The sequence below is a fragment of the Sardina pilchardus genome, chromosome 18 (assembly GCF_963854185.1).
Source record: "Sardina pilchardus chromosome 18, fSarPil1.1, whole genome shotgun sequence".
In the NCBI taxonomy this organism is placed as follows: Eukaryota; Metazoa; Chordata; class Actinopteri; order Clupeiformes; family Clupeidae; genus Sardina; species Sardina pilchardus.
Genome location: NC_085011.1, coordinates 12,229,200 through 12,256,999, shown reverse-complemented (window position 1 = coordinate 12,256,999; position 27,800 = coordinate 12,229,200). Strand labels below are relative to the sequence as shown.

The window sequence follows — 27,800 nt, the reverse complement described above, 5'->3', positions numbered from 1 at the left end:
CAATTCGCGAAAAACTTTTTCCCTATAATGATAGGCTATCTATTGCAATGATAGGGCTTATTTTCTGTATCAACACACACGTACGCCACGTACATGCATACCATTGATTGTATATATTTGTCTGCCCAGAAATGCTCTGGTCTGCCCAAAGATGTACTGGAAAGATGGTAGGCGACCTCGTCATCGATGAAGTAGATGATCGACTGTATTTGTCTAGAGGGAGTAAAGGTTAGAGGTTGAAGTTGAAGTGTCCGGCAACAGATGCACCACATGTGTGAGAAGGTACAGTTGGCTAATAATATAATCGATACTATGTGTTGTTGTTGATTTATGTATGAGGGAAATAAAAAAAATAGTGGAGCTCGTAAAGCTACATGGTGTCACGACTAAGGTGCTCATGCTCGATATCGACTAGCAGCTACATGGGAGCTAGAGCACCAACGTGGGGTCAGTTTCACGTTAGCAAACAATTTGCTATTGCATACATGCATGAGATATTCCATGATAGCTTACACTCTTGTTTTTGTTTTTGAGTGGTAATGTCAAGGTCTCAGATATACGACTGCCATGATTTTAAATCTAGCTAATTTAACGCTAATGTTAACTTTTAAGATCAAGGACTGGACTAGTCACCACAATGCTTTAAGCATTAGTCATTAACGTTACACATATGACCTAAATGTTTTTAAATAACATTGGGCAGCATTTTAAAATATTTTGCATCTGGGTTGGTGTTACCAAAGTCCTTGTGTTACGCCACAAGATTTGCAGTATGTTTCCATGTTTTCCTCAGTGCTGCTGGCACATGTCGGAATATTATAGCTAAATGTCTCCCTCTAGTGGTTAGAAAGCTGATTTAATGTAAAAATGGGCCAGTCACAGTCCAGGATTCTATTTTTATTATTATTATTATTATTATTGCAAAAAGGGTGCAAATGCAAATATATATGTAGTGTAATAAATCAATTGAATTAGAAATGCTAACTTTGGTTTAGTTTTATGAATAAAAAGCTAAATGGTAAGGCAAAATGTATGCGGTAATAACCATGCATTCTTATAAGTTTATTATTGCATTTTTTTTTTATCAAGGAGAGGGCAACCACCAATGGCTAGAGTAGAGTATACGCTGACATTTGAACTGCATGACAAGTGATATTTGATTAACTGAATGAAACCAGTAGGGATTGCATTGCACATTCAATTCTGGTAGGTAACAAGACATTTATCATAAGAAAGGAGTTTTCCCATTCTTGTCAAATAAGTCTATTTTGTGAGCCAAGAAGGGAAAAAAGATGGATTTGTTCTTTGCTGTAATGTCTTGGTGGTTCCATAGAAGTGCTTCATGAGGATAAAAATGATGAACGTAGAGTAGTTTCCAAGGGCTGGTTTGTGGAAATTAGAGGAAGAAGGAGAATATTTGCATATTAAGAGGTATTGTAGGCCACCAAAATAAAAAAAAATATTACATGGAATGAAGAACATCCCACAAGGAATCTTCGCCTTCAAGCAAACATCTTCTTAACCACCTTAAGGACATAAGAGTCCTACTCTTCAAAATGAATAGAAAGGGAGAAGGAACAGCCCCGTTGAGTGTCTCTGTGACTAAACCTTTTTGAAGTGGTACAATTTATGATAATATAACTATTAATGTCCTTTTTGATAGCAGACATAAAGTTATAACCAAAGCCAAAATTCTCTAGAGAACTAAAGAGAAATATGTGTTCTATCCAAGGCTTTGGAACAGAATAGTAGCATTGGAATCAATTGAATCAGCATAGGGTCATTCCGTGTCAAATCAGACAAAATCCAGGAAAATGGTTGCAGCACCGACTCAGATTTTCTTCAAAGTTTGTCTACACAATGTTTAGGTTCCATAACTAAAATCTGTAAAATAGTTTTGTTCAATTCTATTGTTTTGATTGTCTTTTTGCCCTTGGGTCATTCCGTGTCAAATCAGACAAAATCCAGGAAAATGGTTGCAGCACCGACTCGGATTTTCTTCAAAGTTTGTATACACAATGTTTAGGTTCCATAACTAAAATCTGTAAAATATTTTTGTTCAATTCTATTGTTTTCATTGTCTTTTTGCCCTTGACTTTTTACACTCTCTAAATGACCTTATCTTGGAGGCCATGTTAAGGTACTCATATCTTAAAAAGTATAATTCCTAGCCTGACTAAACTTTATAGAATGGAAGACAAGCATGTTCTCAGTAAGATTCAATGATTAAATGTTTGTACCACAGTCTCATTGGTTGTACAGAAGTCCCTAGTTTCTGAAAAAACATGCAAAAAAAGTGATATTGAGGGTCTCAAAACTTTTTTTATTGGGACACACCTGCCATCAATGAGTCTTTTCTATAGAAATATAATCCTTCGTTAATGTTGTCCCAAAATGTGAAGTCTCCAAATCAAATGAATTTGACAATAATAAGGATAAAACAAGGCATGTTTGTATTTTTGTGTCATTTTCATGCAGCTGAAAAGCTATGTGGGGTAGGTAGTAGGATCATGAAAATCTAGGTGGAAATAGAAAAGTATATGGACATGTAGTGTGTAAAGTTCTAATATTGCATCCAAGCCCCGTTCACAGAATAAATGCATGTAGTTACAGGTGTTTTGGTAACACCAGAATAAACATTTACAATAAAAAAGGGAAGTTTGGCACCCCCCTCTGGCGAAACAGTAGCATTTTGCTACTTTTACAAGGCATTAACTCCGGTAGCTATTTGAATGGAATGGAAAGGCTATATTTTACTTCTCGTATTCAAAAAGAAGCAGAACTTCCTAATACCTTGAAATTGAAAAGGATACCAAATACACTGAATTATGTACTTGAAATTATGCTTTAACGATTAATCTAAAATAGGCCTTTCATTGGTTGGTGGCTGTGAAGTTCTCAAAGGCCATTTGAATATCTTCATACGTCTTACACTGTTCAGAATGCCACTCAGGCACCGCAGCATGATGTGCAGGTAGGGCAATATGTGTCTATGATGGAAAATGGTGGGTAGGGTATGCCTTGGAGAAGTCAGAGGAGCTGGAGGACTACAAGGTCAAATTCCTGCACCCCAGTGGACCAGCTGCCATTCATGTGCTGTGTGCTGTGCCAGCCCCAGCCACTACCAGGACAGGACGGCAGTACGTATGAAGATATTCAGATGGCCTTTGAGAACTTCACAGCCACCAACTAATGAAAGGCCTATTTTAGATTAATGGTTAAAACATAATTTCAAGTACATAATTCGGTGGATTTGGCATCCTTTTCAATTTCAAGGTATTAGGAATTTCTGCTTCTTTTTGAATACGAGAAGTAAAATATAGCCTTTCCATTCCATTCAAATAGCTACCGGAGTTAATGCCTTGTAAAAGTAGCAAAATGCTACTGTTTCGCCAGAGGGGGGTGCCAAACTTCCCTTTTTTTATTGTAAATGTTTATTCTGGTGTTACCAAAACACCTGTAACTACATGCATTTATTCTGTGAACGGGGCTTGGATGCAATATTAGAACTTTACACACTACATGTCCATATACTTTTCTATTTCCACATAGATTTTCATGATCCTACTACCTACCCCACATAGCATTTCAGTTACATGAAAATGACACAAAATACAAACATGCCTTGTTTTATTGTTATTATTGTCATGGTTATTTGTCATGGAGACTTCAAATTGTGGGAAAACATTGATTAACTGCCGTATTTGAAGAGGAAATAGTGACTGATACCAAGTGAAAAAGATCAACAGTTTTTTTAATACCCTAAATATCACACTTAATGCACGTTTTTCCAAAATTGAGGGCCCTTTCGAGAGTCAAGAGACATTTAGTACAGAATTTAAATTGTTTACACATGCTTATTATGAGTTGATCTTCCACCCTAGAAAGTTTGGGGAGGCTAGGGAACATATTTGTCAACATATTAATGCCCAGACATGGCATGTGTTTTTCAAACTGTAAAAATGAAAGAATTTCAAGGTCTAAAAAAGATATGAAGACAGATGATTTCCACAGAAATATTTCACAGGCCTTGGTTTTAGGACCCATTGATGATATACACAAAGTTTGAACAAAATCTGAGACGGTGCAGCAACAATCTTATCTGATTTGACACGGAATGACCCCATAGTCAACCATCTAAATCTAGTCTGATGAGGTCACTTAAGCCTGGCCTATAAGACATTGGATATGTAACCTCATGTATAAAATGTTAACAAAGGTAGACCTAATTTTCATAGACTACTTAAGAAATTACCCACAGAGCAGAGAACAGAGAGTGAAGGGAATGTGGGGTTATTTTGTGAAGCCACCAATTACCGGCAGTAACTGTTATTGTACAATGTCCAAGACTCCCAAGTCCAAGGGCCAAGCTATAGGAATATGAAAAGAAGCCATTTTGTCCTCTTGATGTGTTGTGATTGTTCGTGCCGGTAGACGGAATATAGCGTCTATGAGCAGGAAAAACACTCTTGCAACTTTGGGCCGGCAGGCTCATGATCATGCTCATGAAAAGGCAGACTGACCAATTGAGGAGTGTTGTAAAATATTCATGCTAAAGCTGTAGGGGAAATTCTGCAGAGAAACCTGCAGGCGAAAAATGAGAAAACAGCGAAGAAATCGCCATACCTGCATAGTCTCTCTTTAATTCTTGCAACTTTTGCAACATTTATGCCTTCATATTCTGGAAATGAAAAACTGTCCTAAGAAAGTTTTCCTTAGCCCATTCAATCATTTTCAATCATCTTCAAAAGGTCAAAATGACCATGACCATGGTCATCCAAACACATTTTCAGCCCTTTCCCTTGTTTTGAAGGTTGCTCTGCATTTCATGATAAGAAACATTATTTTTTCTATTGTTTCATCATTTGCCCACACAGCTTTACACACATCACCACATCTTCACTTCTGAGTGACTCTCTTGTTTTAGTCCTCATTTATGGTTCTAGTTTAACTAGTTAGTTGTGAAATGTTCCTCCTTTTGTTGTCTTTATCATTGCACAACTTTTCTACCCTTTTGTTGCTCCTGTCCCAACATTTTCAAGATGTGCTGCTGGATCAAATTCTAAATGTGCTAATATTTTCCATGAAATAGTCCAATTTCTCTCCTTCAAGAAATGATATGTTGTCTTTGAACTCATCGAAATATAGTGTTGATATGATTTGTAAGTCATAGCATTCTTTTTTATTCACATTTTACAAAGCATATTTTCTATTCACGCTTTACAAAGCATGCTTTGAGTCTGCCTGGCCCCAGAGGTGAAATCTGAAGTGGCTCCACATCTGAAAATGAAGTTTGCGGTCTTTAGAAACACTGGACATAATTTCATTCTTTAGTCATAAAATGCACAATAGCTTTATATATTATGAGTTGATCTGCTCCTCTACTCTGGTGCTACAAAATCTCAGCGTTGATATAATTGACCAATTATATAGTATTACACATTTTGAATATAGTATGTATTTTCAGTGTGTGGATTTTCTCTTCCTTCCAGGTTGCATAAATTATGGCTGCCATATATTCTGGCATTCATCTGAAACTAAAGAGTCCTCACACCCCTTGGACTGACAAACTGAAGCTTGCTAGATTTGCATGGATCTCACCGCAGTGTGTTCTTCCTAATAAAGAACAAGTAAGAATGTTTATCTTTCCTTCATGTGTCAGTTTGGTCATGGGGACCAAACAGAGACTACAAAAGAACAAATGAAACACTTTACTTAACCATTTATTATGGACTCTGGATGTAGGCTACTGTCTTATTATACAACTAACATGTTTTCAGCATTGAATCTGACCAGATGTTATCAGATAAATCTTCAGTTTTATCAAATGGATAGCTGTGACATTTTCGAATGTTCTAGTAGAACGTCCAGTTAGATAGATAGATAGATAGATAAATACTTTATTGATCCCCAAGGGGAAATTCAAGAAATTCAGTTGCCCAACTACTACCTAGAGCAGAATCATTCCCTTTAGGATGTTATGTTTGTGCAGGTTTGTTTGTTTGTAATATTTATTGCCCTTCTTCCCCAGGTGTTATTCGACTGGACCAGCCATGCTCTCACTCTCTTTTATAGCAAGAAAATTGACTTGGCACAGGATGTAGTAGAAGGCTTGTGGGTTTACTTTGATGATATCATACACAGCAAGAAACTACAGAATGTCCTGAGTCAGGGAAAAACCATCAGCCTGCGGATAACAGTGGCACAGGTATTTGCCCCCTAGTGTATCACTTACAAAAAGATGTCTCGTGCGATTTTTGCACCTTTTATTACTGCAGCACTTTTATACTGTTTTTGTTATTTTATTCCTGCTGTTTTTGTCATTTTGCAATTCGTAATGTCGTCGTTTCTCTTGTAGGTGATTAATGACCGAGTTCTCGAGCACAGCTCTGGCCAGCCCTCCGCCTCTCTGGCCACCGTGCTGAGCTGCCTGCGTGGCATCCTGTCCTCGCCCGTCCTCTCGGTCACCTACACTGCCAAGTACGAGCTGCTGGGAGAGCTGCTGGCGCGCCTCTGCCACCTGGCGCGTGCCCGCCTGGGGCCTCAGCCCAGCGGGGCGCCGCCCCTGCCAGCCCACGAGCTGGAGGCGCTGCAGCTGACGCTGGCCACCTACCTGACGGTCCAGCGACAGCAGGCCAACGCCAACCGCGTCTTCACCCAGGTGACCACGTACCTCCTCCAGCCGCTCCTCGTGCTGCGCTACCTGCTGTCCACCAGGACGCGGGCGGAGGAGGAGGAGGACGGAGGAGGAGGAGGAGGAGGAGGAGGAGGAGGAGGAGGAGGAGGAGGAGGAGGAGGAGGAGGAGAGGCGCGGCTCAGGCAGCACGTCGGCAAGGAGATCCGGAGCAAGGCGGACGCCGTCCTGCAGATGGCGCTGTTCTCCGCCGACAACCTGCAGTCGTACAAGGACGAGCTGCTGCCCTCCAAAGAGGAGCCGGCGGCGGGCGGCAGGAAGGGCCGAGCGGGCAAAGGCCTGTCCACTCCTCTGGCCACCGTCCTGGCCAAGCTGTGCGCCCCGGGCTCCTGTGACCCCGAGGTGTTGTACCCGGTAGTGTCCACCTCACTTCCTCTGCTGTTTAAATTTGCGCTGGACGCCTTCGGCAAGGGCGAGAACAAGCTGCTCTGCTTCCACCTGATGACCAGGCTGGTGCGCGCGCTGGACTTCAACGACGACGGGACCCTCAAGGAGACGTTCGACGCGGCCAACTGGCCCCTCGCGCTGCTCGCCCTGGACAGCCTCCTGGCCGGCTGCCTCGCCGGGGACATCTACAACGTGGCGGCCGACCGGATCCAGCACGGCGAGGTGCAGCTGAAGTTCTACCGCGGCGTCACCCGGCTGCTGTTCGACAACGCGCAGACGTCCACGCCCGCCTGGCACCGGTGCCTGAAGACCCTCCTGGCGCTCAACCACATGATCGTGGAGCCCGACCTGGACGAGCTGGTGTCGGCCGCGTGGGTGGACGCCGACTGCGCCGAGCCCCGCGTGCGCAAGGCGCGCGACGCCCTCGTCGCCGCCGCGCTGACCACCTACGCCAAGCTGCGCCAGCTGCCGCGGCTTTTCGAGGAGCTGCTGGGCGTGGTGTGCCGGCCGGCGGTGGACGAGCTGCGGCCGCCGCTGCTGTCGGAGGCGGCGGGCCACGCGCTGGCCCGCTGCCTGCTGGACACGCCGGCCGGCCAGAGCCTGGAGCTGTGCGAGCTGGTCCTGGAGCGTCTCCACGGCGACGTGCTGACCGACGCCCGGGAGGGGGAGGAGGACGGCGGTGGCGACGCCGCGCTGAAGATGTTCGCGCTGAGCACGCTCCTGCACGCCCTGCTCTTCAGCCTGAAGACGCTGGACAACGCCACGCCGCTGCCCGTGCTCCGGCAGACGCAGAGGCTCATGGGAGAGATGCTGGCGGCGCTCAAGCCGCTGCTGGAGTGGCTCAGGGGCGTGCCGCCCTCGGGCTCCCTCTGGGGTCAAAAGGTCACCGAGGCCAGCCTCTTGCTCACCTACACCTGGGTGGAGGTGGACTCCCTCTTCCAGATGCACTGCAGTAAATACTCGCTCTCCGGAGACTCGGCCAGCGGGGAGGTCAGCGAGGTCAGCGAGCCAGCAGATGAAGGCCTCTGGCTGCTCTCCGAAGCACTGGTCAAGGACTGGGACCGGACGGCGCTGGACGGCTACAGCCCCGTTGGTCAACTCTTCCAGAAGTCTCTGGCCCTGCAGATGATGAAGAAAATCCTCCTGAGGAGCGATTTCGCCACCGACGTCGGCAACCTGGACGTCCTCCACAACGCTGCGCAGTTCATCGTGGGCCACGATGACCAGCCGTCGCCTGACCAGTTCGACCGGCTCTGGGACGGTCAGATCAGCAGCGTGGACGCGGAGAGCTACCCAGCCGCCCACTGGTACCTGGTGACCACCAACCTGCCTCTCCTCGCTCCGTTCCTCACCGATGAAGATGTGGCTCATTTGGCCGGCATGCTCCTGAGATCAGTGCTGTGTAGTGATGCTGAAGAGAAGGGAGACAGACAGGGGCTGTGCGTGGCCGCCATTTCAAAGCAGCTTCTAGCCAGCGCGCTTCTGGTCGAGTTGCCTGCCCTCTACTCGGCCGTGGTGCGCGGCGTCACGCGGAGTCTGACGCGGATCTTTGACGCCCGGCGCGTCGGGAGCGTCTGCCCGTCTCTCCTGAAGACGGACGAGGAGTTCCGCGGCGACGTGGAGGCGATGGCGGATGAGTCCGCGGGCGACGGAGGCGTGGATCCGGCCGTCGTCAAGAGGCTGGAGTCTGTCGCTCAGCAGGTCTTGACGGCGCTCGGGTCGGGGTCGCCGATGGACCTCTCTGCGGCTCAAGTTGACGACCTTGCGCGCGCGCTGAAGGTCAGCGGCGCGTTAAATGTGGACGGAATGTCCCTGCAGGACTATTCGGAGCTCTTTCTGGTCGCGTTCATGATGGTGACGTGCACGCAACCCTGCGGTGATGTTGCCGTTCCGGTTAAAATGGCCTTCCTGAGGGACTCCTTCTGCTTCCTGACCTCCCTGCTGACGAGGACAAATGCCCAGGTCATCCTGAAACTGGCCCGCGGGAGCAAACTGCTGGAGGGGGTCGTGACCTCGCTTTTGTCCCGCGCCAACGAGGGCCTGTTCGACGAGGTGGGCGACGCGGACTGGTCGTCGTTCCTGCAGTCGGTGCGCTCCCTCCTCCAGAGCCTGCTGCAGCTGATCGTCGAGCGCAAGAGCAGCGTGCGCCTCAATCTGGAGCAGTTCGCCGGCTTCCTGCTGCTCCAGAGCGAGGCGGTGACCGCCGCCGCAACCGTCGCCGCGGCGACGACAGCTGCGGCCGGCGGCGACAGGCCGAGGCTTCTCGCCCTGCAGCTGTCGCTGGCGGCGCTCGGCACGGCCGCTGACGTCATGACCGCCGGCCTGGGTAAGAGCAAACAGCTGGACCAGACGCTCGTCCAGCTGCTGGGGAAGGTTCTCACGGTCACAGGGCCCGCTGTCCAGGCCAGCCTGACGGTGGCGGTGGGAGGGGCGGCCGGACGGGCCTTCTCGGTGGACATGGTGGCGGGGATGGTGCGCAGCGAGCTGGCCTGTCTCGAGCACCAGGCAGTGGAGGAGGAGGAGGAGGAGGAGGAGGAGGAGGAGAAGGAAAAGAAAGAAAAGAAGGGGAAGGGGACGGTGACGGTGACGGTGGAGACGATTGAGACGATGGAGACAGAGCAGCCCCCAACACTCAGCCACATGGCACTGTACCGGAGCTGCGGCCTGCAGATCCTCAAAGAGCTGTGCCCCGCCCCACGCCCCATGGACTTCCTGTTGTCATCTCTGCACTTCCTGTCAGCATACTACAGCGCCTTGCAGAAGGCCAAGGAGCCCGGGATCGGAGACGTCTTTGTGGACATTTTGCACAACGTTCACAAATTATTGTCAGGTACAAGCCTACATTTACAAATGAAAATAATTACCTCAATACATTGTGTGCAGGTCAAAACATTCTCCTGTGTGGATGGCCCTGTACCATACAACAAACATGCTAAATCAAATTACACTTACACATACATGTCTTCACATTATACTCACATTTCCTTTTATGAATTCAGCCCGCAATTCAGAGTTACTTTGTTATACAATTCTACTAACGGAACGGAAGATTAAAAATTCAATATGAAACGGATGATTATAAGCTTTATTCACATATTTTGTTATGTTTGATATCAAACATCATGTCAGAGAGGCAAATGAAATGTCTACTCTTCAAAAAAAGGGAGCCTTAGGCAGTGGCATGAAAACTCACACAGACTGACTGACAGTGGCGTTCTCCTCAACCCAGCTCATTGTGTTAAAGATTAATCCCACCCTAATTAGTAATGTAGTCCCGTCTCTCATCTGACACTGATTGGGCACACTGGTCAGCTTCTTGTCAGGGGTTGAATTTCACTCCAAGCCTTCAAGAGTAGATCATCTATTTTTCAGGAGCTATAATTGTCTTCTTTTGCCATCAATTATTCCTCAACTTCGAAATGTTTGTAAACAGTTATTGTTTCCAAGCCATAGATATAGTCTTCTGCCAAGACTGGAGACGCATGAGGCAATTCTATGGCTGAAATATGATATGAGGGCAAACAAGTTCACACAGTTATGTGGTCCTTCCACTATGGGTGCCTCTCATTCAGCGTTTATACGTCCTCCCTCGCTCCTCGGGCCTCGATCCTCATTGATCTACATAAAGAAAGGATAGAAAAAGGGATAGACTCCCATTGTTGCCGCCCCATCATTCTTTAAATACATCAGTGAGGATCGAGGCTCGAGGAGCGAGGGAGGACGTATAAAAGCCGAATGAGAGGCACCTCTAGTCTACTGACTGTGTCCTGTTGTTCAGTTGGATTAACACTCACCACTTAAGCTGCACGTGTAATACAGCCACATATATTTGTGCGTGAATGTATTTGGTTTAGTTGTATTATCTAATTTGTTTATTTTCTTTCTCTTTTTCTCTTCTCTGTTGTTGTCGTTTCCCCCTGCGCAGCTTCCTGGTTGTCTCGGGCCGAGCTGGAGCAGCTGCAGAGTCCAGTGAGGGAGCTCATCGGTCAGCTGGTGGCCACCAGTTCCCTGGAGCAGTTCCACTCCCTCCTGCTGCTGCTGAGGGAGGGCCTGGACCTGTCAAAGGTCACGGAGGTCAACCACAGGGTCAGTGCAACTCTGGCAGGACCTCTCAAGACTCTACCGTTGTTGGTCCCATTACTGGTCTCGGAAAATGTGGAAATCTGATCTAATGTGACAGCTGTGTTGACAGATAAAATGTCAAGGCTCCGTCTGGCATTAATTGGATTTAAATGATTGAATGAAATTGTATGAAAATATTTCTTGATAGAATAAGGCACTATTAGAAAAGATGTTTTCTGCGAAGGTGTTATTTTGTGTAATTTATTCTGCGAGATGCAGAGTTGCGAAAGGGCAAGACCCTTTGAAGGGTCTGACATTATATTCTGACACCGAGGTGTTGAATCACCCAATTTTCTCCCTGTCATGTCGTGTCACTCCAGTGACTGTGGAGCAGTCAAAATATTATGCGTCCCTCACAGCTCCAGACAGAGACAGCCCTCCTCTGCCCCCCCCCCCCCCCCCAATGAGATGAACTGTTGTGTGTCACAGGAGGTTTTCTCGGCGGTGACCGTCACCAGACTCCTTGCCAGCTGCCAGCTCCCAGAGTCCTGCTCCAAGGCATTCTGGCTCATCGCCCCTCAGATCATATCGGCCCTGGTTGTGAGTATTTTTTCCGCTATTTTTAAAAAAGCATCAGCAAAATAACACGTACGCCATTTCAGTTGGGTGTTTTTTTTATGAGATGTAACTTGGGTCTCAGCTCGCTGCTTTTATTGCCCCTGGATAAATGCCCGTGTGAATAGACGAGCGTTTTTTTTATTAAATGGCGATGTAGGAACTGTTTTGGATTGCGTGTAAAAGAATATACATCATGGGTGCTGTTCCAGGACAGATAAGCCCAGGCGCTTGGACAGGCCTGTTGCGGGGCATTTGATTTTTAGGTAGGAGATGAAACTGTAGCACAATGTGTTTTTAGTTTATCCCAGGAAACCCTAGGGGCTGAACCAAGCACGGAACAGTAATGAAATGCAGCTCTTTTTTTCCCCTCCTTTCCTCTTTCAAGTGAGTGAGATGTGTCTCATTGGAAAGCACGTCACGCCTCCTCTCCTCTCCTCTCCGTTCCGTCGCGTCCTTGACGCCGCCGAGGCGTCCGAATAATGCGCTCGGGTGGAAACGCTCATCTTCGGCGAACCGCCCCGTCCACAGTTCCCCCCATCACCCCCCCCCCCCCCCCTCAAGCTCATTCCCGTCCTGTCACGTAACGTCACACCGCGGTGTTCGGAGAGGACAGGGACAGGCTGTCCAACCCAAGTGCCGCCCGTCCGTTTCCATTAAGTGCCGCGTCTCTGTTCATTCTCCGTGCAGCTCGGCGGTAAAACAAAACCAGAAGAAACGCCATCCGTCCCCTGCGCTCAGTTTTTTGGCAGACAGCAGACGCGCACAAGCATTATGCATGCAGGTGTACGCAGGCCTGACTTTCACAGAGTTTGAATCCATCAGGGCTCACACGATGGCTGCTGTATGTTTCATGTTCGTAATCGTATCACTGATCTATAAAGAATACCTGGATAGACTATCTCATTTTGACGTAGATGCACTATCCAGGTATTCTTTATAGATCAGTGGTTAGTATAGCTGCTAGAAACTCTTTGGGCCCATCCATATGAAATAGAATGGGAATCTGGGAGGTTAAGCACATCTGAGGGAACACTATGCAGGGCTATAAGGAGATAACGAGAGCCTTGACTGTCTACTGTAATGCTAATGTGAGGCTCTCTATACTCCACAGAGCACTGACACTAATTAGAAATGAGCTGGTTTCTGCTGCAGATGTGGATCTGCTCTGGATCAGAGCCAGAGCTATTCCAGCGTCCAGCTGTTGCGCTTTTTTGACCGATGCTGTCGGAGCATTAAATAAAGCGCTGATTCTCAAGGCCACTTGCGTCGGCCTCTGTGACAGCGCGTCAGCTGTTTTTATTGAAGGGGCATGTGTGTGATCATTTGGCCATTTCTCCTCTGGGTCTCTCTCTCTCTCTCTCTCTCACTCCATCTGTTCGTTCTTAATCTGTCTTAACACCTCGTTTTGAAACTGTACCCCACTGATGTTAAAGCCCTCTTTTCTAGCTTCTGTGAGATTGTGTCCTCTGTGTAGTTGAGCTATTCTTTTTGAACTCTGAATAGTACTTTGGATGATTTCACGGTGATGTACACGACGTGACACGGTGTGATGTTGTTGTCCTCAGTTCGTGGTGAAGGAATCTGGGAAGGAGACATCGCTGATCTCTACCGTCACCGTCCCGGCACTGGAGGCTTTGTCAGTTTTACTCCGTCAGGGCGAAGGAATGCTGTCCAACCCACACCATGTCACCCTCGCTCTGGGGGCCGCACAGTTTGTCCCTCTGGATCACCTGTCCGCCCCAGACTACCACGCAGCCTTCGAGGCCATCCACGAGGTGCTGTTTGCCATCCTTCAGTGCCATTCACAGGTGAGTACAGTACTGGCTTATTATCGGTGGCTCATCTTGTAGACTTGGGGGAGCCTGAAAGACAGACCTTTGTCTCACCTCTTTGTGCACACAAATAGCATTTGAAAATGACATTTTGTTTCCAAGTCTTAGCCAGGGAGCTGGCTTCAAGCAGTTATCTTAAGCAGTTAATTTTGGCTAGTCTACTTTCATTTCAGTTTGGTCCCATAGACAAGTTTCAGTGATGGATGAGTCTGGTGGGGTTGTGGATTACTGTGGTCATCAGTCATGTGATGTATGCAACTTGAGCAATTGGGTATTGTTGTATTTCTGGCCCCGCGCGTGACCACCACGGAAATGTAAATCAAGCATGTGTGTCTGTCTGTGCATGAAAGTCATTTCGGGGCAAAGATCTGTTCACAATTATGACCAATATGGGTCATTTTCAAACACAAATACAGACGGTCAAGCTGGAAAGATAGGATTATGGAGCTTCATATCCTTGTAATGTAAATAGCCGTGGGTCAGTCTCATCACCTGACATGATTCCTCTGTACCCTGTATCCTGGGGTCCAGAACCATGGCAGAACCCATCAGTGGCTGTTACAGCCACTTCAGTTTGTTAGCGTTGGGAAATAAGTACAGAACATGGTATTGCTTGGATATCTTTATTTTTAGTGTTTGTTATGTTTATATTCGAATTCTTGACTGACACTTTTGTCCAAAGGGATTTTCACCAATTGAAGGATGGTAGAATACTGTGCATGCCAACACTTTAAGTCTTTAAAAAGTTATAAACCATAGTTGCCACTTATTGCCAAATAAGTAATAAGTGTTTGATGAATAGGGGTGTTTTGATTTAGTCAAACTTTATGTATTGTGAACTCATTAATTGAGGTGGGACTTTTGAGTTTTTGTTGGCAAGCTGTGCCATGCCAGATTTGTTTTTTGTTTTTTGTTTTTTGTTAACAGTGCAGCATGTAGTTTTCCTGTCAAAACTGTTTAGACTTACAATAATGACTTACACCTGCACCTAAAATGCAAATGACTGCATGAAGTCCTTAAACAAACAAGATGTCTTGTTAAATCGCATCATTGTAGCGTTCTTTTAGAGTTGAGCTGACATCGTGGTTGAGCGGACACTGTTTTTCTTTTTTTTTTTTTTTTTTTTTTTTTTAAAGGTAAAAAATACATAAAGCGCCTCATATTGCACCTTTTAAAGAAATTCAGTGTGGCTGGCTTTCCGGGTCAGCAAAACAAATGACTCATTTTCTCTCCAGTCTTTGCCTCCCATCTTAATATTTTTCTCTCCTTTTGTGTGATTTACGCATTCTTCCCTTTAATCACGCTTTTGCAGGCTAGAATGAGTGAATCACTGTTTGTGTTTGACATTGTGGTGGTGTTCTGTCAGCACATCCTCTCCACAAAAACAGGATCTGGCTCTTGAAAAACATCTTTAAATGAGATTTATTAGTCCCTCCCTCCAGCATGGTTTTTGTTTTTATTTTTCCTCTCCTTGCTTCTCATGTCAAGAGACATTATTTTATTTTTATAGCGTTATAAAATATATAGATGTTGAGGCGGGAGATGGAAGCCCCTCCAGATGTGCCTACATGTCTGGCGTGCTTGGGGTGCTTCCTGCGGAGGAGATCAGAGCGCTTTTGTCTTTTTCGCTCCCTGCCCGCTGTGCATGTGGGTTTGGCTCAGCCTGTCAAATCAGTCACCCAGCAAATCCATCAGAAAGTGATTTGGTGCAAATATTTTGTCTCAACTGCCTTGGACTCACGGACTGCCCTCTCCGGAGAAGGAATCTGTTGGCTCATTATGGAAATGCCCAGAGGATACGTGGTCTGGTTATGCAACCACTCACCTCCCCGCCCCCCCTCCAAATCTTTCAAAGTCATCTCATTCCTTTCCCCTTACCTTGACAGTGGTACTGCACAGATCAGTGTTGGCTTTCGCCAATCATTCACTTCAAGATCCACAGTCATCCTGGTGGACTCCCGGGGGATAATGAAAAGTTGTCCGTACTGCTTGGCAGTGTGTCACAATCTTCCCCACTCCAGTTAATGATGTGTCTTCACCCATCCAGCTGTCTGGCTGTGCTGCCAGTCAGCTCCACGGAGAGTTTGGACCGCATGCTTTCTGCCGGCTGTAGCCAGTTAGCACCTCAAGCCCATTCCCCTGCTATTTCTCACTCCATGTCTCCAAGGTAGAGTAAAGATAGGTTTCGTATTACCTGAACAGACAAGAAACTATTATTTTCTAAATTTATTTTAGTTTTATTCGCCACAAACATTAGGCCAAATTCAAGACTCTTGTCCTCAGTGGTTAGTGGAATCTCCCTTGTTGGTGGAATGAGTTGCCCAATGCTTTCCGTTCCTGTGATAGTTGTGGGTCTTTCAAGATGGGTCTAAAGGCATATCTGTTCAACATGCTCTTAGTGTATTAAGCGTTTCTGATGCGTTATGGTTTGTATATTATTGTATTTTGTTATTTTCATTGGGCTATTGATTGAATTGACATTGGTTTATTATTGCATTGGTTTATTATTGCTATTCTTCTTAATGTAGTATCGCACACTTGTTGTATTCAGCTATTGTATTGTTGTTATTTGTACAGTATGTTGCTTTGGGCAAAAATGCCATAACCATAACCATAACCATAGTCTTGTGTCCATGTTCGCTACAGTTTATTAATCTGGACAAGAGTTTGGGTCCCATTGTCTAGTATACAGACTTTATTGTGAAGTTTTATACAGGTATAGTGTACCTGAATGTAATGTAGTGTAGACTCAATTTCTCGTCAGTACTGAGTACAAGATGTCGTTGGTAACGGACATATTGTGTTGAAATGCACCTCTCCAGTGACGGCTACAGGGTGTTCACGTTCATGAAGCCCACAGTCACACCTCCAGCAAATCATTGTGTCTGGGCGGCGTTCTCATAGTATGGCGGAGGGACAAGTAAAGTGGAGGCAGATGTGGGAAAGAAAGGGAGAGAAAGAGCGAAAAAAGAGGGAGGGAGAGAGAGAGCGAGAGAGAGGGTACAATGTTGGCAAGGCCCCTGCCGAGCGCATGGAAACCATTACCACGCTCGCTGCTGCCCGATGACTCAGAGGCACATCGAGAAAGGGGGAAGTGTGGGCAAGTTGGCCCGACGGTTCTCAGGAGAACCATGCGGCGCTCGCTGGCGCTGCGATCAGAGCTGAAGAGCGGTACAGCGTGGCACAGCATGGCACCGCCGCAGAGTGGCTTCTGGGGACACCTTTGACAATGTTGGTGCCGAAAAAAAGGTGCCGGGGCTCAGATCCGAAGCTTTCAACTTCTGAACGTTTTTGACTGATTTATGTGAGTCGCTCACAAGCTTCTCGCACAGAAGCGACTTAAAAGGAAATATTAAATGTATTTTTAGGCAAAAAAAAGAGGCACAAAGTCACTTGTAAGTGTTAGAGAGACGTACTGTATCAAAATCAAAAGCTGGTGAAGTAACTGGATAAGACCATCAAAAACACTATGGGTTGGAAGATAGCTAGAAAAGCGGGTGTGTTTTATCGCTTTCAAATTGCTGTCATCCAAATGAACATGAGGATACCATAAAAAAAAATCTCTACAAATATTTCACAGTTGAGGATCTGCTCAAATATGTTTTTTATTCCTCATCTGCCTCAGAAACGTTTGTATTCCTCCTGAGAAGTCTTATTAAAGTCACATTAAAGGAGCACAACAATCAACACATTTGTTTTGTTTCCCCATGCAGCAGGTGTCACTAACTCCACGTGTTGATATTTCTGTCCTCTCCACGTCCAGGTGATGCTGACCGCAGCTCCAGCCTTCTTGAACTGTTTCTACCGACTCGTGGCCTCCATAATGGCCGAGGGGAAGCAGAGAGGAGAGGTGGACAGAGGTAAGCTTCCCCGGCCTCGCCTACATCATTGAATGTCTAAATGCTCTCGTGCCTGACTCACTGCTGGCCGGTGGAAGAGGAACATACATTATGGCAGATATAGTTAGTATTTCCACAGTGGAAGATATACTATATGCGCCGGAGAAAAGAAGCATTTATGGGCATGGCTCATCAGAACCAGTTATGAAACTGAATTCTGTTACCCTAATGAATTCTGTTATGACATATGTTTCTAATCGTCATCCACTTCAAGGGCCTTTAGCTCTGTCAAAACTGAAACATTTCTTTGGCCCACTCAGAAGTACATCCATCAAGTTTAGTTTAGATCATATTTCAGTGTGTTGCTGTGCCTATGTCCAGTCCAGCAACTTTTTTTGCTCTATTTTTCTTACTTGTCAGTTAACTGCTGCTCTGCAAGGTTATGTGTTTACTCCGAATGTAATCTCTTCCTCCCAAAGTTTGTTGCCTCTCCTAGTTTGGCCTTGTGTGTTAAATCAAGCTGCTGTCTTAACACGTTTAGCAGCGTTGTGTCTGGTGCTCTTGTGTGAAGTTGTCATGTCGTCGCCCCCTGATTTGATAAGTCTGCCCACCTGACGAGTGCACGGCTCCCAAGTGTTTCGTTCCGGAGACTGACTCCAGACCTGCCATGAGTCCTCTCCCGGACAGCCTGTGAGTGTTCCCAGCAGCTAATTAAGCCGTATTGTGCATGTACGCTTATTAGAACACAGTTGGACTGTGGCGCAGCACCAGGGCTTGTCAAACAGATTACCAAAGAAAAGGGTGCATTTGGGCTGAAATTGGTTGCTACAGGTCGGACTGCAGTCATGGATATTTCTTTTCCAAGTCTCATTATCAGCTTTTTAAACTCCCTCCCTGGTTCTGAGGGCTGGAGTTTTGACGCGGGTGACACACACGCGCACACACACACACACACACACACACACACACACACACACACACACACACACACTGAAACAGGCTCTTTTACTTGGGGCCTGTTTACCTGGAATGTTCAAAGCTCCCTTTATGAATTTCTTTTTTTGGGGGGGGAAGTCTCAACTTTCTGGAAGGAACAAGCACACATACAGACACACAGACACACAGACACCTCTCCCTATGGTTTTGTGGGTTGACTCAAACTCTGTAGAGGGACTCGCAAGGACGTCAGATTTTGGTCTTGAAAAGCCTTTAGAGTCCCACTTCACAGCGTGACTTCACCAGCCCGGGAACTGGACACCTTTTTAATGTCCCTGATCCATCCCTGATGATTTGGCTTCTTTTCTCTCTCTTTTTTTTCGTCCTTTTTTTTTTTAAGATGAAAGTGACTTGCTTCAGAGAGACTTTTTCCTTCCACGCGTTATCACTGAAAAAAACCCAGGTCTGTACAGTAGACATCAAAGCCCAACTTCCACACTAGGAGTTGTCACGGTGCATTCCACAAGGGAGCATTTGTTTTTTAATGTGCTGTTTATTACAGGCATGATTTTTTCGAGGCTTCACGGAGATCATTAAGGGACCATTGTTGATGCAGTGCCTCTGAATCTTGTTTTCAAGCGAAAGCAAGTGTCGTGTTGTCGTCTTATCTACATTGATGTTTGTGAGGGGTAAATGCGCTATCTGCCCTCACACACATGCATTATGCATGTACTGTATGTGCCCATATGATGGGGGGAAAAATGAAACGACTCACAAAGGCAAACTTGTTCTGTGGCACATCTCATTAGCGGTTAACAGCTCTCTCGGGCTGTTCTAGGCACCGTATGTCGTCTTTTTTTTTTTTCTTCACCTTCACCATGGTCTTATTTTTAACAAGACGATTTAAAGTGCACCCCAATTTAAAGTGCTTTAAAGTGCCCCCCCCCCCATGAGCTGCGGAGTTCAAGTTTTGTCCCTCTTGTGCCACAGAGACGGACGGCGGGGAGCTGCTGAAGTGCGCTCGGCTGGTGGAGAGGATGTACTCGCACGTGGCCGCCACCGCCGAAGGCTTCACCGTCCTCTCCTCCTTCATGGTGGCACAGTACGTCAGCGATCTGCAGAAGGTAAGATCTGTGACGACCGGCCGCAGATCCCGCTCGGGATTCGTCGACGGTCTGAAATATTTGGATTCTGTTCCTGAAACACGACATGAGAGAGAGAGGGAGAGAGGGAGGGAGCTCGGCTGCCACACTTTTTTTTTTTTACGGCAAGATTCCTCAACCGTCTCGCTACATCTTAAAAAAAATGCCCTTTATGTAACAGTAATCCCTTTATATTGCCTATGAGGAATGTACTGTACATTTCCTTTTTGAATTCATGAAATGGCGTTTTGTTGAAGAGCAGTCTAACCATATTTCTCCAAACAGGCCGTCCCACTCAAAGAAAGGGTCATCATCTTAATGTGTAGCAGCAGTTAAACATTTCATTTTATGGCCTTTGTGGTGTTTCAGAAATGTACTGACATGTTAAGTACTTTCATAGGGACTTTCCCCCTTCCCTCTTTCTCTCCCTCCTCTCTTTCTCAGCCACTCTCCTTCACTCTCTCACACTCCCGCTCTTCCACAGTCACACCTTTTCTCTCTCCGTCACACACACACACACACACACACACACACACACACACACACACACACAAATACGCACACACATATACATACACACATGCAAATGCACACTAGAACACACACACACACACACACACACACACATGCAAACGCACACTAGAACACACACACACACACACACACACACACTCCCACACACACACACTTTCCCTCCCCTCTGCCCGCCTGGCTCGATGACTCTCTACACGGCTGGTCTCTGTTTCCTCCGAGGCCTCACACTGCACCCATGAAACGCAACCCTGCCGCCCTCCTCTCTCCCCCCACGCGGCCCTCCGTCCCCATCCCAAACCACTCTCCCCATTTCAAATGCCACAGTGCACAGCACAGCCACCCCGTACCCTATGCCCGGAGACACGCCGGAGTCTCGAAGACAAAGAGACTCTCTACAGCCCGACCGGTCGGCCCACAGGTGCCGTCGGTGTGCGAGGCGCACCTTTAGCTGCTTATTTGGCTGGCGTCTGGAAACTCTTGCCAGCGAGTTACCCAGTTTCCACCTGGCAGAACATAACGTTCCACTCTGGCTTAAAGCTCACTTTTGGCTTGCACAGGTGAGGGAATAGTAATGATGAGGTGGGTAGGGGAATGTGAATAGGATTGTCAGTAGCATAAAGACACAGTATTTGTAAGTTGGTTTTTCGCAATGTGGAGTGCTCTTCAGGCGAAAAGACTCCTGTCCCGGTGTTTTAAGGAACTGTTGGACCACTAGCATTTTCGGTGCAGGAAGGCTATAAACTAAAATCCCAGCCAAATTGAAACCAGATCTTCATGCAGGCAGTCATCTAGGAAATGGAAAAGAAGAAATGCACACTCTCCCCCCCTCAGGGAAAGGCTTGTGTGTGTGTGTGTGTGTGTGTGTGTGTGTGTGTGTGTGTGTAGATTTGTGTGTGTGTCTGTTGTATGTTTGTGAGGTAATGCAGCTCACGTTTGTTTAACATGTAGCGTTAAGCAATTAACCACCTACTTGCTCTTTACCTCTTCCTGAAGGTGACCCTCCGGCCAGAGATCAAGGCCCACCTAACCGAGGGCATCTACAGCATCATGGACCTGTGCGCCGAGCGCGACGTCAAGTTCCTCAACACCACCCTGCCGCCGGGGCTGCGCGAGGTCTTCAACGAGCTCTACGGCAGCTACCAGCATTACCACAAGGCCCAGAGACAGGGAGAGGACAAGTACACCGCCTGAGAAGAAGGCATCACATTGGGGCAACATAGAACTATGTTATGGAAATCATGTACAATTTTACAAAAGTGTAAATAGCTTTGCTTTTTTTATTACAATATTGTATTGGTTCAGAGAGACATAAAATATGTCTTGTCTCCAATAAATCTCCGCACATGAGAACTGCGCACATGCTGTTTTCATTCAGACTGTGGTTGCTCGTTCTTTTTTTCCTCTCCGAGATGGCCCGAGAGTGTGATTGCATCTGGAGATTGTTTCCAAATGATTGAGAACAAAGGGGAGATCCTCCCAAGCCTTCGCAGGGCAGTGAGACACCACACTTACCAAACTTGGACAATGACATGCAGTCTTCAGACAAGGCTCCTCTGCACAGCTCATTAAGGCGTGATTTGCCATTAGCCATGTTTGAGAAAGATGGCCTCATTATGTTTGGTGTGTGATCTAGCCTTCGGTGCCTAGTGCTTCTTCTCTCCTGACACTGATAAGTGGTGTAGGTATTTTCATAACTGAAGAATTCTTTTGGTCTGCCCTTTTCTAAGCAATAATCTGTCATCAGGGATAATGTTTTTTTTTTCCCCTGATCATTACCATCATAGAAACAGTTTATTTTGAATAGTGTTGTAGATTTGATTTGGGTGTCCTCCAAGTTGTAGCTCCCAATCAAAATTGTGAATTGGTGGAATAGCTTTCCCAGAATGCTTTCAATTTCTCAGTGTGAAACATCTGATTTGGATTTGTCATGGATACAAGAAAGCTTATTTCATTTGGTGCTTTCATTTGCACTTTCCGAACTTCAAATTGTAGCATTTTTTTACACATTCGGAAAATTATGCTCATAGTCCTTTGTCGCAATTTTTATCACCACAAAAAAACCCCATCTGGCACCCCATCATGCACCAAAGTGTTTACCACTCATTTACACAGATGCCCCAGTTGTTTATAGACTATGAATGTGCAACAAGGTCTTCCTGTGAGACCAGCCACAATGTGTCTCATGAAAACAACCGCTTGAGCAAGTTACTAGGGATGCTAGTGCCACGTTGTACCGAAGGATCTTCCACTCACACCACCTCCACTAGGAGAAGATAAATGTGTATGTATGGAAATTGCAGGATAGCCTGCATCTCTATGATTAGGGAGTGAGACTGACTCTGATGATGATGATTATGATCGTGATTATGGAGTGAGAGGCAGCTTTGGGAAGTAATGAGCCTTCACCTCTCATTTCTACTGGCTCCGAACCAAAGACAACCAATCTACCCCCACCCACCCAAGACTCCCCAGGCCTGCAGGGGGGTAAAGATCTCACAGTGAGATTTAAATCATCGCTGCCTCTGGGTGTCCAGGAACGTATGAGATCCTCAAGGTGTGTTTGAGACCTGACCTGGTTTATAGTGTGTGTGTGTGTGTGTGTAGACGTAGACGTAGGGAGAGAGCGGTGTAGATAAGCGTATTCTCCAGACTCCAGGCTTGCTAATGAGATGTCAGGGAACACTTAAAACAATCACTCCTAATCTGCCTCCCGGGGCAACTGTGAGATGGGGCCCGGGGGTGCACTTGGGGAGCTGTACTTTAGTGGCACACACTGGTGCCTTCCTTCCACTCCTGCTCCCCTTGACCAGTGAAGGCAAACAGACATGCTGTACCCAGAGCAGTATAAATGAAACAAGGGGGAGGGAGGAGGTAGGGGTTATGCAATCTACTCAAGGCATGCTACAAGAGAGTGATATGGATGAGGATTGTGTGTGTGTGTGTGTGTGTGTGTGTGTGTGTGTGTGTGTGTGTGTGTGTGTGTGTGTGTGTGTGTGTGTGTGTGTGTGTGTGTGTGTGTGTGTGTGTGTTTGTGTGTGTGTGAGAGAGAGGGAGTATGTGAGAGATGGGGGTTGTGTGTGTATCTGTGTGTTTGAGAGAGAGAGATTGAGAGAGCAAGCAGGAGCGATAGAGGTAGAAATGTGGGTTTAGTGTGTGTGTGTGTGTGTGTGTGAGTGCTTTCTCTTGCCTCAGTCTGGCTGTTGAGCCCTCTCCCATATTTCCTGCAGCTGCACAAACTGGGCCAGCTCTGAGCTCAGCCATAGGCTCCTCGAGTCAGTGAGCTGAGTGACACGGTGAGCGGCTTGGGGGTGTGTAGTCATAACACCGCAGACAGGCGGGATACGAGGGGTGTGTGTGTGTGTGTAGATCGACTGTGGACATGCCTTGGCACCGTATAGTGCACCGTATAGATGTAGAACTAAGGAAATGACGTCCACCCGATTCCCCTACAGCAATTTGAGCGCCATAGCCACCCATTTTGTACTGAGGAGGGGCCACAGATGACTGCTCTTGGTTCTGTTCACTTTTGTGAGAAATCATTCAAGGAACCACTTCTCAAACACACATCACTATGTGCTGCTCACAGAAATAATAGTTTTCTCCTGAACTGAAACCCGCACAAAGGAAAGCGACAACATCGACCGTGAGAGTATGACTTGTCTTAAAGTCGTCAGAATGCGAGGTACCATGTTTCAGCCCAGATTTGATTGCAAGATCGCTGGAGTGGAAAGTCCAGTCGTGCTGGTATACATTTCCTCATGTAACTTTAATAAAAGAGGTGCCTTCAAAGGCTTTAATCAAAGACTTGTTTGAGGTCTAGTTCATAAAAAGAGTTTCACTGATGTGTAAAAATCAGTCAATCTTTTCAAATGTCCTTACACACAATCCACCCCATTCTGTTATATGATACTGTGTAAATTATTATATTATAAATTATGATACAGGGTATAAAAGGCTGATGGGAACTTTGTTGTGGCAGTTATTGCTCCGCAGTTATTTCTGAACTGTGTGTGGTCGTAATGCACTTTCAGCCTGACATACTAAAAGGTGCAGCGATGAGAGCCAAAATGATTGCTTTGTAATGCCTGACTTGATAGAGCCATCAGCTATGTGAAACCATTTTGGGAGCGCGTACAAAGTGAGATTTAAATGGCACGAAGCCTAATGATGCCTATAGCTGGAGACAAACTTGACTTTTGCAATAATAAATTGTTGATGAGACTGTGGAAGTAGTTAAAGCCCCCCCTCCCCCCCTGAGTCTGATTCCTCTCAGGCCTTTATGCTGAAGGACGACACTGACAGAAGTTTCATGTAACTTTCATAACCTACAAGCAAGTTTGAAGTAGTTTCCTGTATAATAGAATCAATATTTACTTATTTAGAGACATCACACAGAGTAGGCTATACTGCACATTTTGAAATATGTCTGAAACCTGCTGCTGTTGCTTTGATCTATGCGACGTATTGATAGGATCTTCTTAAAATCACAATTTTCACTTTACCCTATAATACTGTGCTCATGCTCTATGTTCATTCGTTGTCAAAAAGGTCCTTTTCCAAAGGATTTTGCCCTCTTAAAAAGCAACCTTGTCCCACAGAAGTCTGTGCCGTGTTCTCACCACCACAGCTACATTAATTAGGCGAGTACCTGAATTCATTCTTCCCCTCACCTACCCTCCTGGCTCCTACATTAGCACTAATCACACCTACAGAGACTTGATTCCTTGGCTGGTTCCTCTGAGCAATGCCGAGGCCGTGGCCATCTTGTGATCAAAACCTGTTCTGCTGTATTTTTAATTGCGACTCAGAGACTAGCCCCACTTTGGAGGGCTTGTGAAGAGTGTGGGGAGGCTGATGCTGTCGCCAGATGTAGTCTCTTGATTCTGCAGCGGATAATGAGTTGCAGGCAGCTCTCAGCTGTGCTGGAGCCAAGCAGGAACTTGAGAGAGACAAACTGTCCACAGCACGCACATCACTGAAGCCATGATCACTATACTCAACACTCAACCTGTGTTTTATAAGTGACTACCACAACATGGCATTACGTATACATGACAGTGTATTTATTCTAACTATTTAGATTCTTACAACACTGTTTCAAGGAAAAAATGTTAATGGTAGGTTTAATCATGTTAGATCATGGAAATTACCTTGAAACATTTGTAGACTTAAAAGTTTCTCTGTGTAAGCCGTACCCATAACACGTCTATGTGTGTGTGGCTTTCTGGCTTAGGTAAAATGAAAGACCACACAGACCTGGCCTAGATGCTGACGTCTGAGAGGCTTATGCAATGTAGTTTCTAATTTAGTTTCATAGCCTATTACTTGGATGCTGAGAGTAGCCTATACCAATCCTCATAATCAACAAGCAATTTTCAAGTTTCCTGTAGGCTATAATAATACAGTAAACTTAGTAAACTTATTCAAATATAAGTAGGCTATACCAAAACCAAATCGCCACTTTATAGATTGAAATGGAGGAAATTACAATTCACTTTTATATAGCATTATGTCTGGTTGTGTAATAGAGCCCAGCTTGAACTTGAGACCCTGGTGACAGGAGCAAAACATGGCTCATAGAGAGAAGGAGATATTCAGGATAATCATACCCCTACATTCTTCACTGTAAAAACGGCATTATTCCGAGTAGGCCTATCAAAACTGTTTAGCAGGAATTCATTACAGTCCATGCAGGAAATACAATATTTTGGACATGAATATATTTTTGCACTGCATTATAGCTTAGGCTACTCCAGAAGACTGCAGTAGGCTACTGCAGCCCAGCCCAGAAGATTCATACACTGTGCAGTCCTAATCAAACAGTGTTCATTAGCCTACAACAATGCCTTTTGCTTGAGAATTCCATTCCATTCTCAGACAGCATTTCTGTTTTCATTGTTTCAAATTTCATCCGTTTCATCTCATGACACAAATCACCCTAAATAGTGCGCTGTCTAGGCCTATATAAAACGAATGAATATCATGAGATCAGCTTTAGCCTACAAGCATGCTTGTCTGCCCTATCTGTATCGAACCAGATTTATTCATCACGTTTATAAATCGCAGACCGTCTCGAAACAACGATTCCTCTGTCGGTGTAGCCTACAGTCAGACGGGCTAGCCCACCTCCTCATATCTCCTCCTCCTTTGGTGTCTCTGTAGAGCGTGATTGGATTAGAATCTGTTACCCTTTCCCCTCTAACCCGGTGATGTTGGCTGTTTCCTGCTCCTTCTACACGGCTGCAGCTGGAGCCTTTGAGTGCTGCTCGGCAAGGAGCAAACGCTGGTCACAGATCGGACAACTTGAGCTTTAATCAAAGCAAGCGAGCCTTAGCCCCGCTGATTTTTTACATTTCTTTCATAGCGATGCGGAGAAAATCAAGGATATTATTATGTTTCGCCGTCCTTTGGGTGCTTGGTATAGCATACTATTTCTACTCGGGAACAACGTTGAACCGAAAGGTAAGAGAACCTCTTTGGTTGTTGGTAACTTATTGATTTTGCGACAAGCATTTATTGTAAGACTACGCTGTGGCTCGTGATATTTTGCATTTTACTAAATACAAAGGGGGTTGATCACGGACCCTCACCTAAGTGACTCGTGGTAGAATGTTGGAAAATATTAATGATATCATTAATATTATAGCATTTTGCAAAGTGTTACATGCCGCTGAGAGTGTATTTTAAAAGGCGTTTATTTGCACGAAAGAGGACAGCGATAATGTTATCGCTCAGTGCTCACGGCGCCCCTCAGTCCTATCAGTTGGTTTGCTGTGATTGAATTTAAAGAGGACAGGTCTCCAAACTGCCAGCGTTAGCCAAACTAGCTAACATAGCTAACGTGTGCTAATTGTGAGCCTTAGTTCACTGAACACCAAAGTCCAGACATTATTCCTGCCGGCGATGCTTACGACGAGAGTAATATTTAATTGTTTTGATCAGAGTGTTCCAAGGAACCACGTTAGAGCACACCAGTCGATTTATAGTAAACGGAGGGACCTCATACTGTTACTGAGTTTTAATTAAGATTTAAGACCAGTATGATAGCTTGCTAAGCTTACCATTGCTAGGTTAAGTGATGAATGTTCAAGTCGGCTGAACTTCGTAAGCAAGATCAGTGGGCTATTCTCTTTGCTGAAAGAAGCCTTTGTAGTCTCGGCACGAATGGCACAGTCAGTGTCAATATTTCGGCTCTCATCCTACTGTCGGTTTACTTGGCTGTGTTGTTAGGCGAAATTAAACATTGTTGATTTATTTTGTCTTGTGAGGACAGGCAACTTTTTGCATAGGCCTACAGTACACCGTTTGCGATTAGCGAATGTGTGAATTGTGAGCATCGCATGAAACCGGTATGAAGCAGTAACGCTGTCGTGTAGGCTACCATTTGGAAAGCATTGGTATTGTAAACCACAGATCATCCGCTGATATGCGGCGTGACATGGCAGTCATGGTGACATATTACATGTCTCATTGTCCAGCTCTTCAGAGAAACATGAGTCTTATTGTGCATCCCTTGGGGAACTATATAGATTAGCCTAAAGTGACTGTAGCCGGCGATTTAAGTCATGCTGACCAACGGCACACTGTATGCAGGCAGTTACTCAATGAACACCAAACAGCTTTGTTAAATCTGACTGTAAAATATCAGTCTGCGATGTTGTCCACGACTCTGTTCAGCTGGCTGGTGTGCTCTATCAAAAAAACCCATAGGAAGAGGAAGTGCAATTCATGCATTAGTTCCACAAGGCATTATAAA

General features: G+C 45.8%; 2 protein-coding genes across 4 annotated transcripts in view; both read left to right on the top strand.

Moving 5' to 3' along the window:
• The first annotated feature begins 157 nt into the window (after positions 1–157).
• On the top strand, positions 158–21,364 carry urb2 (URB2 ribosome biogenesis homolog). 2 transcript variants are annotated; one of them, XM_062519643.1, is made up of 10 exons: positions 158–282; positions 5,493–5,630; positions 6,032–6,208; positions 6,359–9,911; positions 11,007–11,167; positions 11,633–11,743; positions 13,327–13,569; positions 17,357–17,453; positions 19,359–19,492; positions 21,038–21,364. In XM_062519643.1, exons 2-10 carry the CDS (start codon positions 5,505–5,507, stop codon positions 21,233–21,235), a joined length of 4,800 nt encoding a protein of 1,599 aa, XP_062375627.1. In that variant the 5' UTR covers positions 158–282; positions 5,493–5,504; the 3' UTR covers positions 21,236–21,364. The 2 variants fall into 2 exon arrangements, with proteins under 2 accessions (XP_062375627.1, XP_062375628.1); XM_062519644.1 differs by lacking the exon at positions 158–282 and adding an exon at positions 389–447.
• A 4,703-nt stretch (positions 21,365–26,067) lies between these two features.
• Positions 26,068–27,800, top strand: part of galnt2 (UDP-N-acetyl-alpha-D-galactosamine:polypeptide N-acetylgalactosaminyltransferase 2) — a 76,928-nt gene continuing 75,195 nt past the window's right edge. For both annotated transcript variants that reach the window (XM_062519948.1, XM_062519947.1), the window contains exon 1: positions 26,068–26,506. In XM_062519948.1, coding sequence (XP_062375932.1) covers positions 26,411–26,506 — 96 coding nt within the window. In that variant the 5' untranslated portion in view covers positions 26,068–26,410. The remainder of the gene's footprint in view (positions 26,507–27,800) is intronic.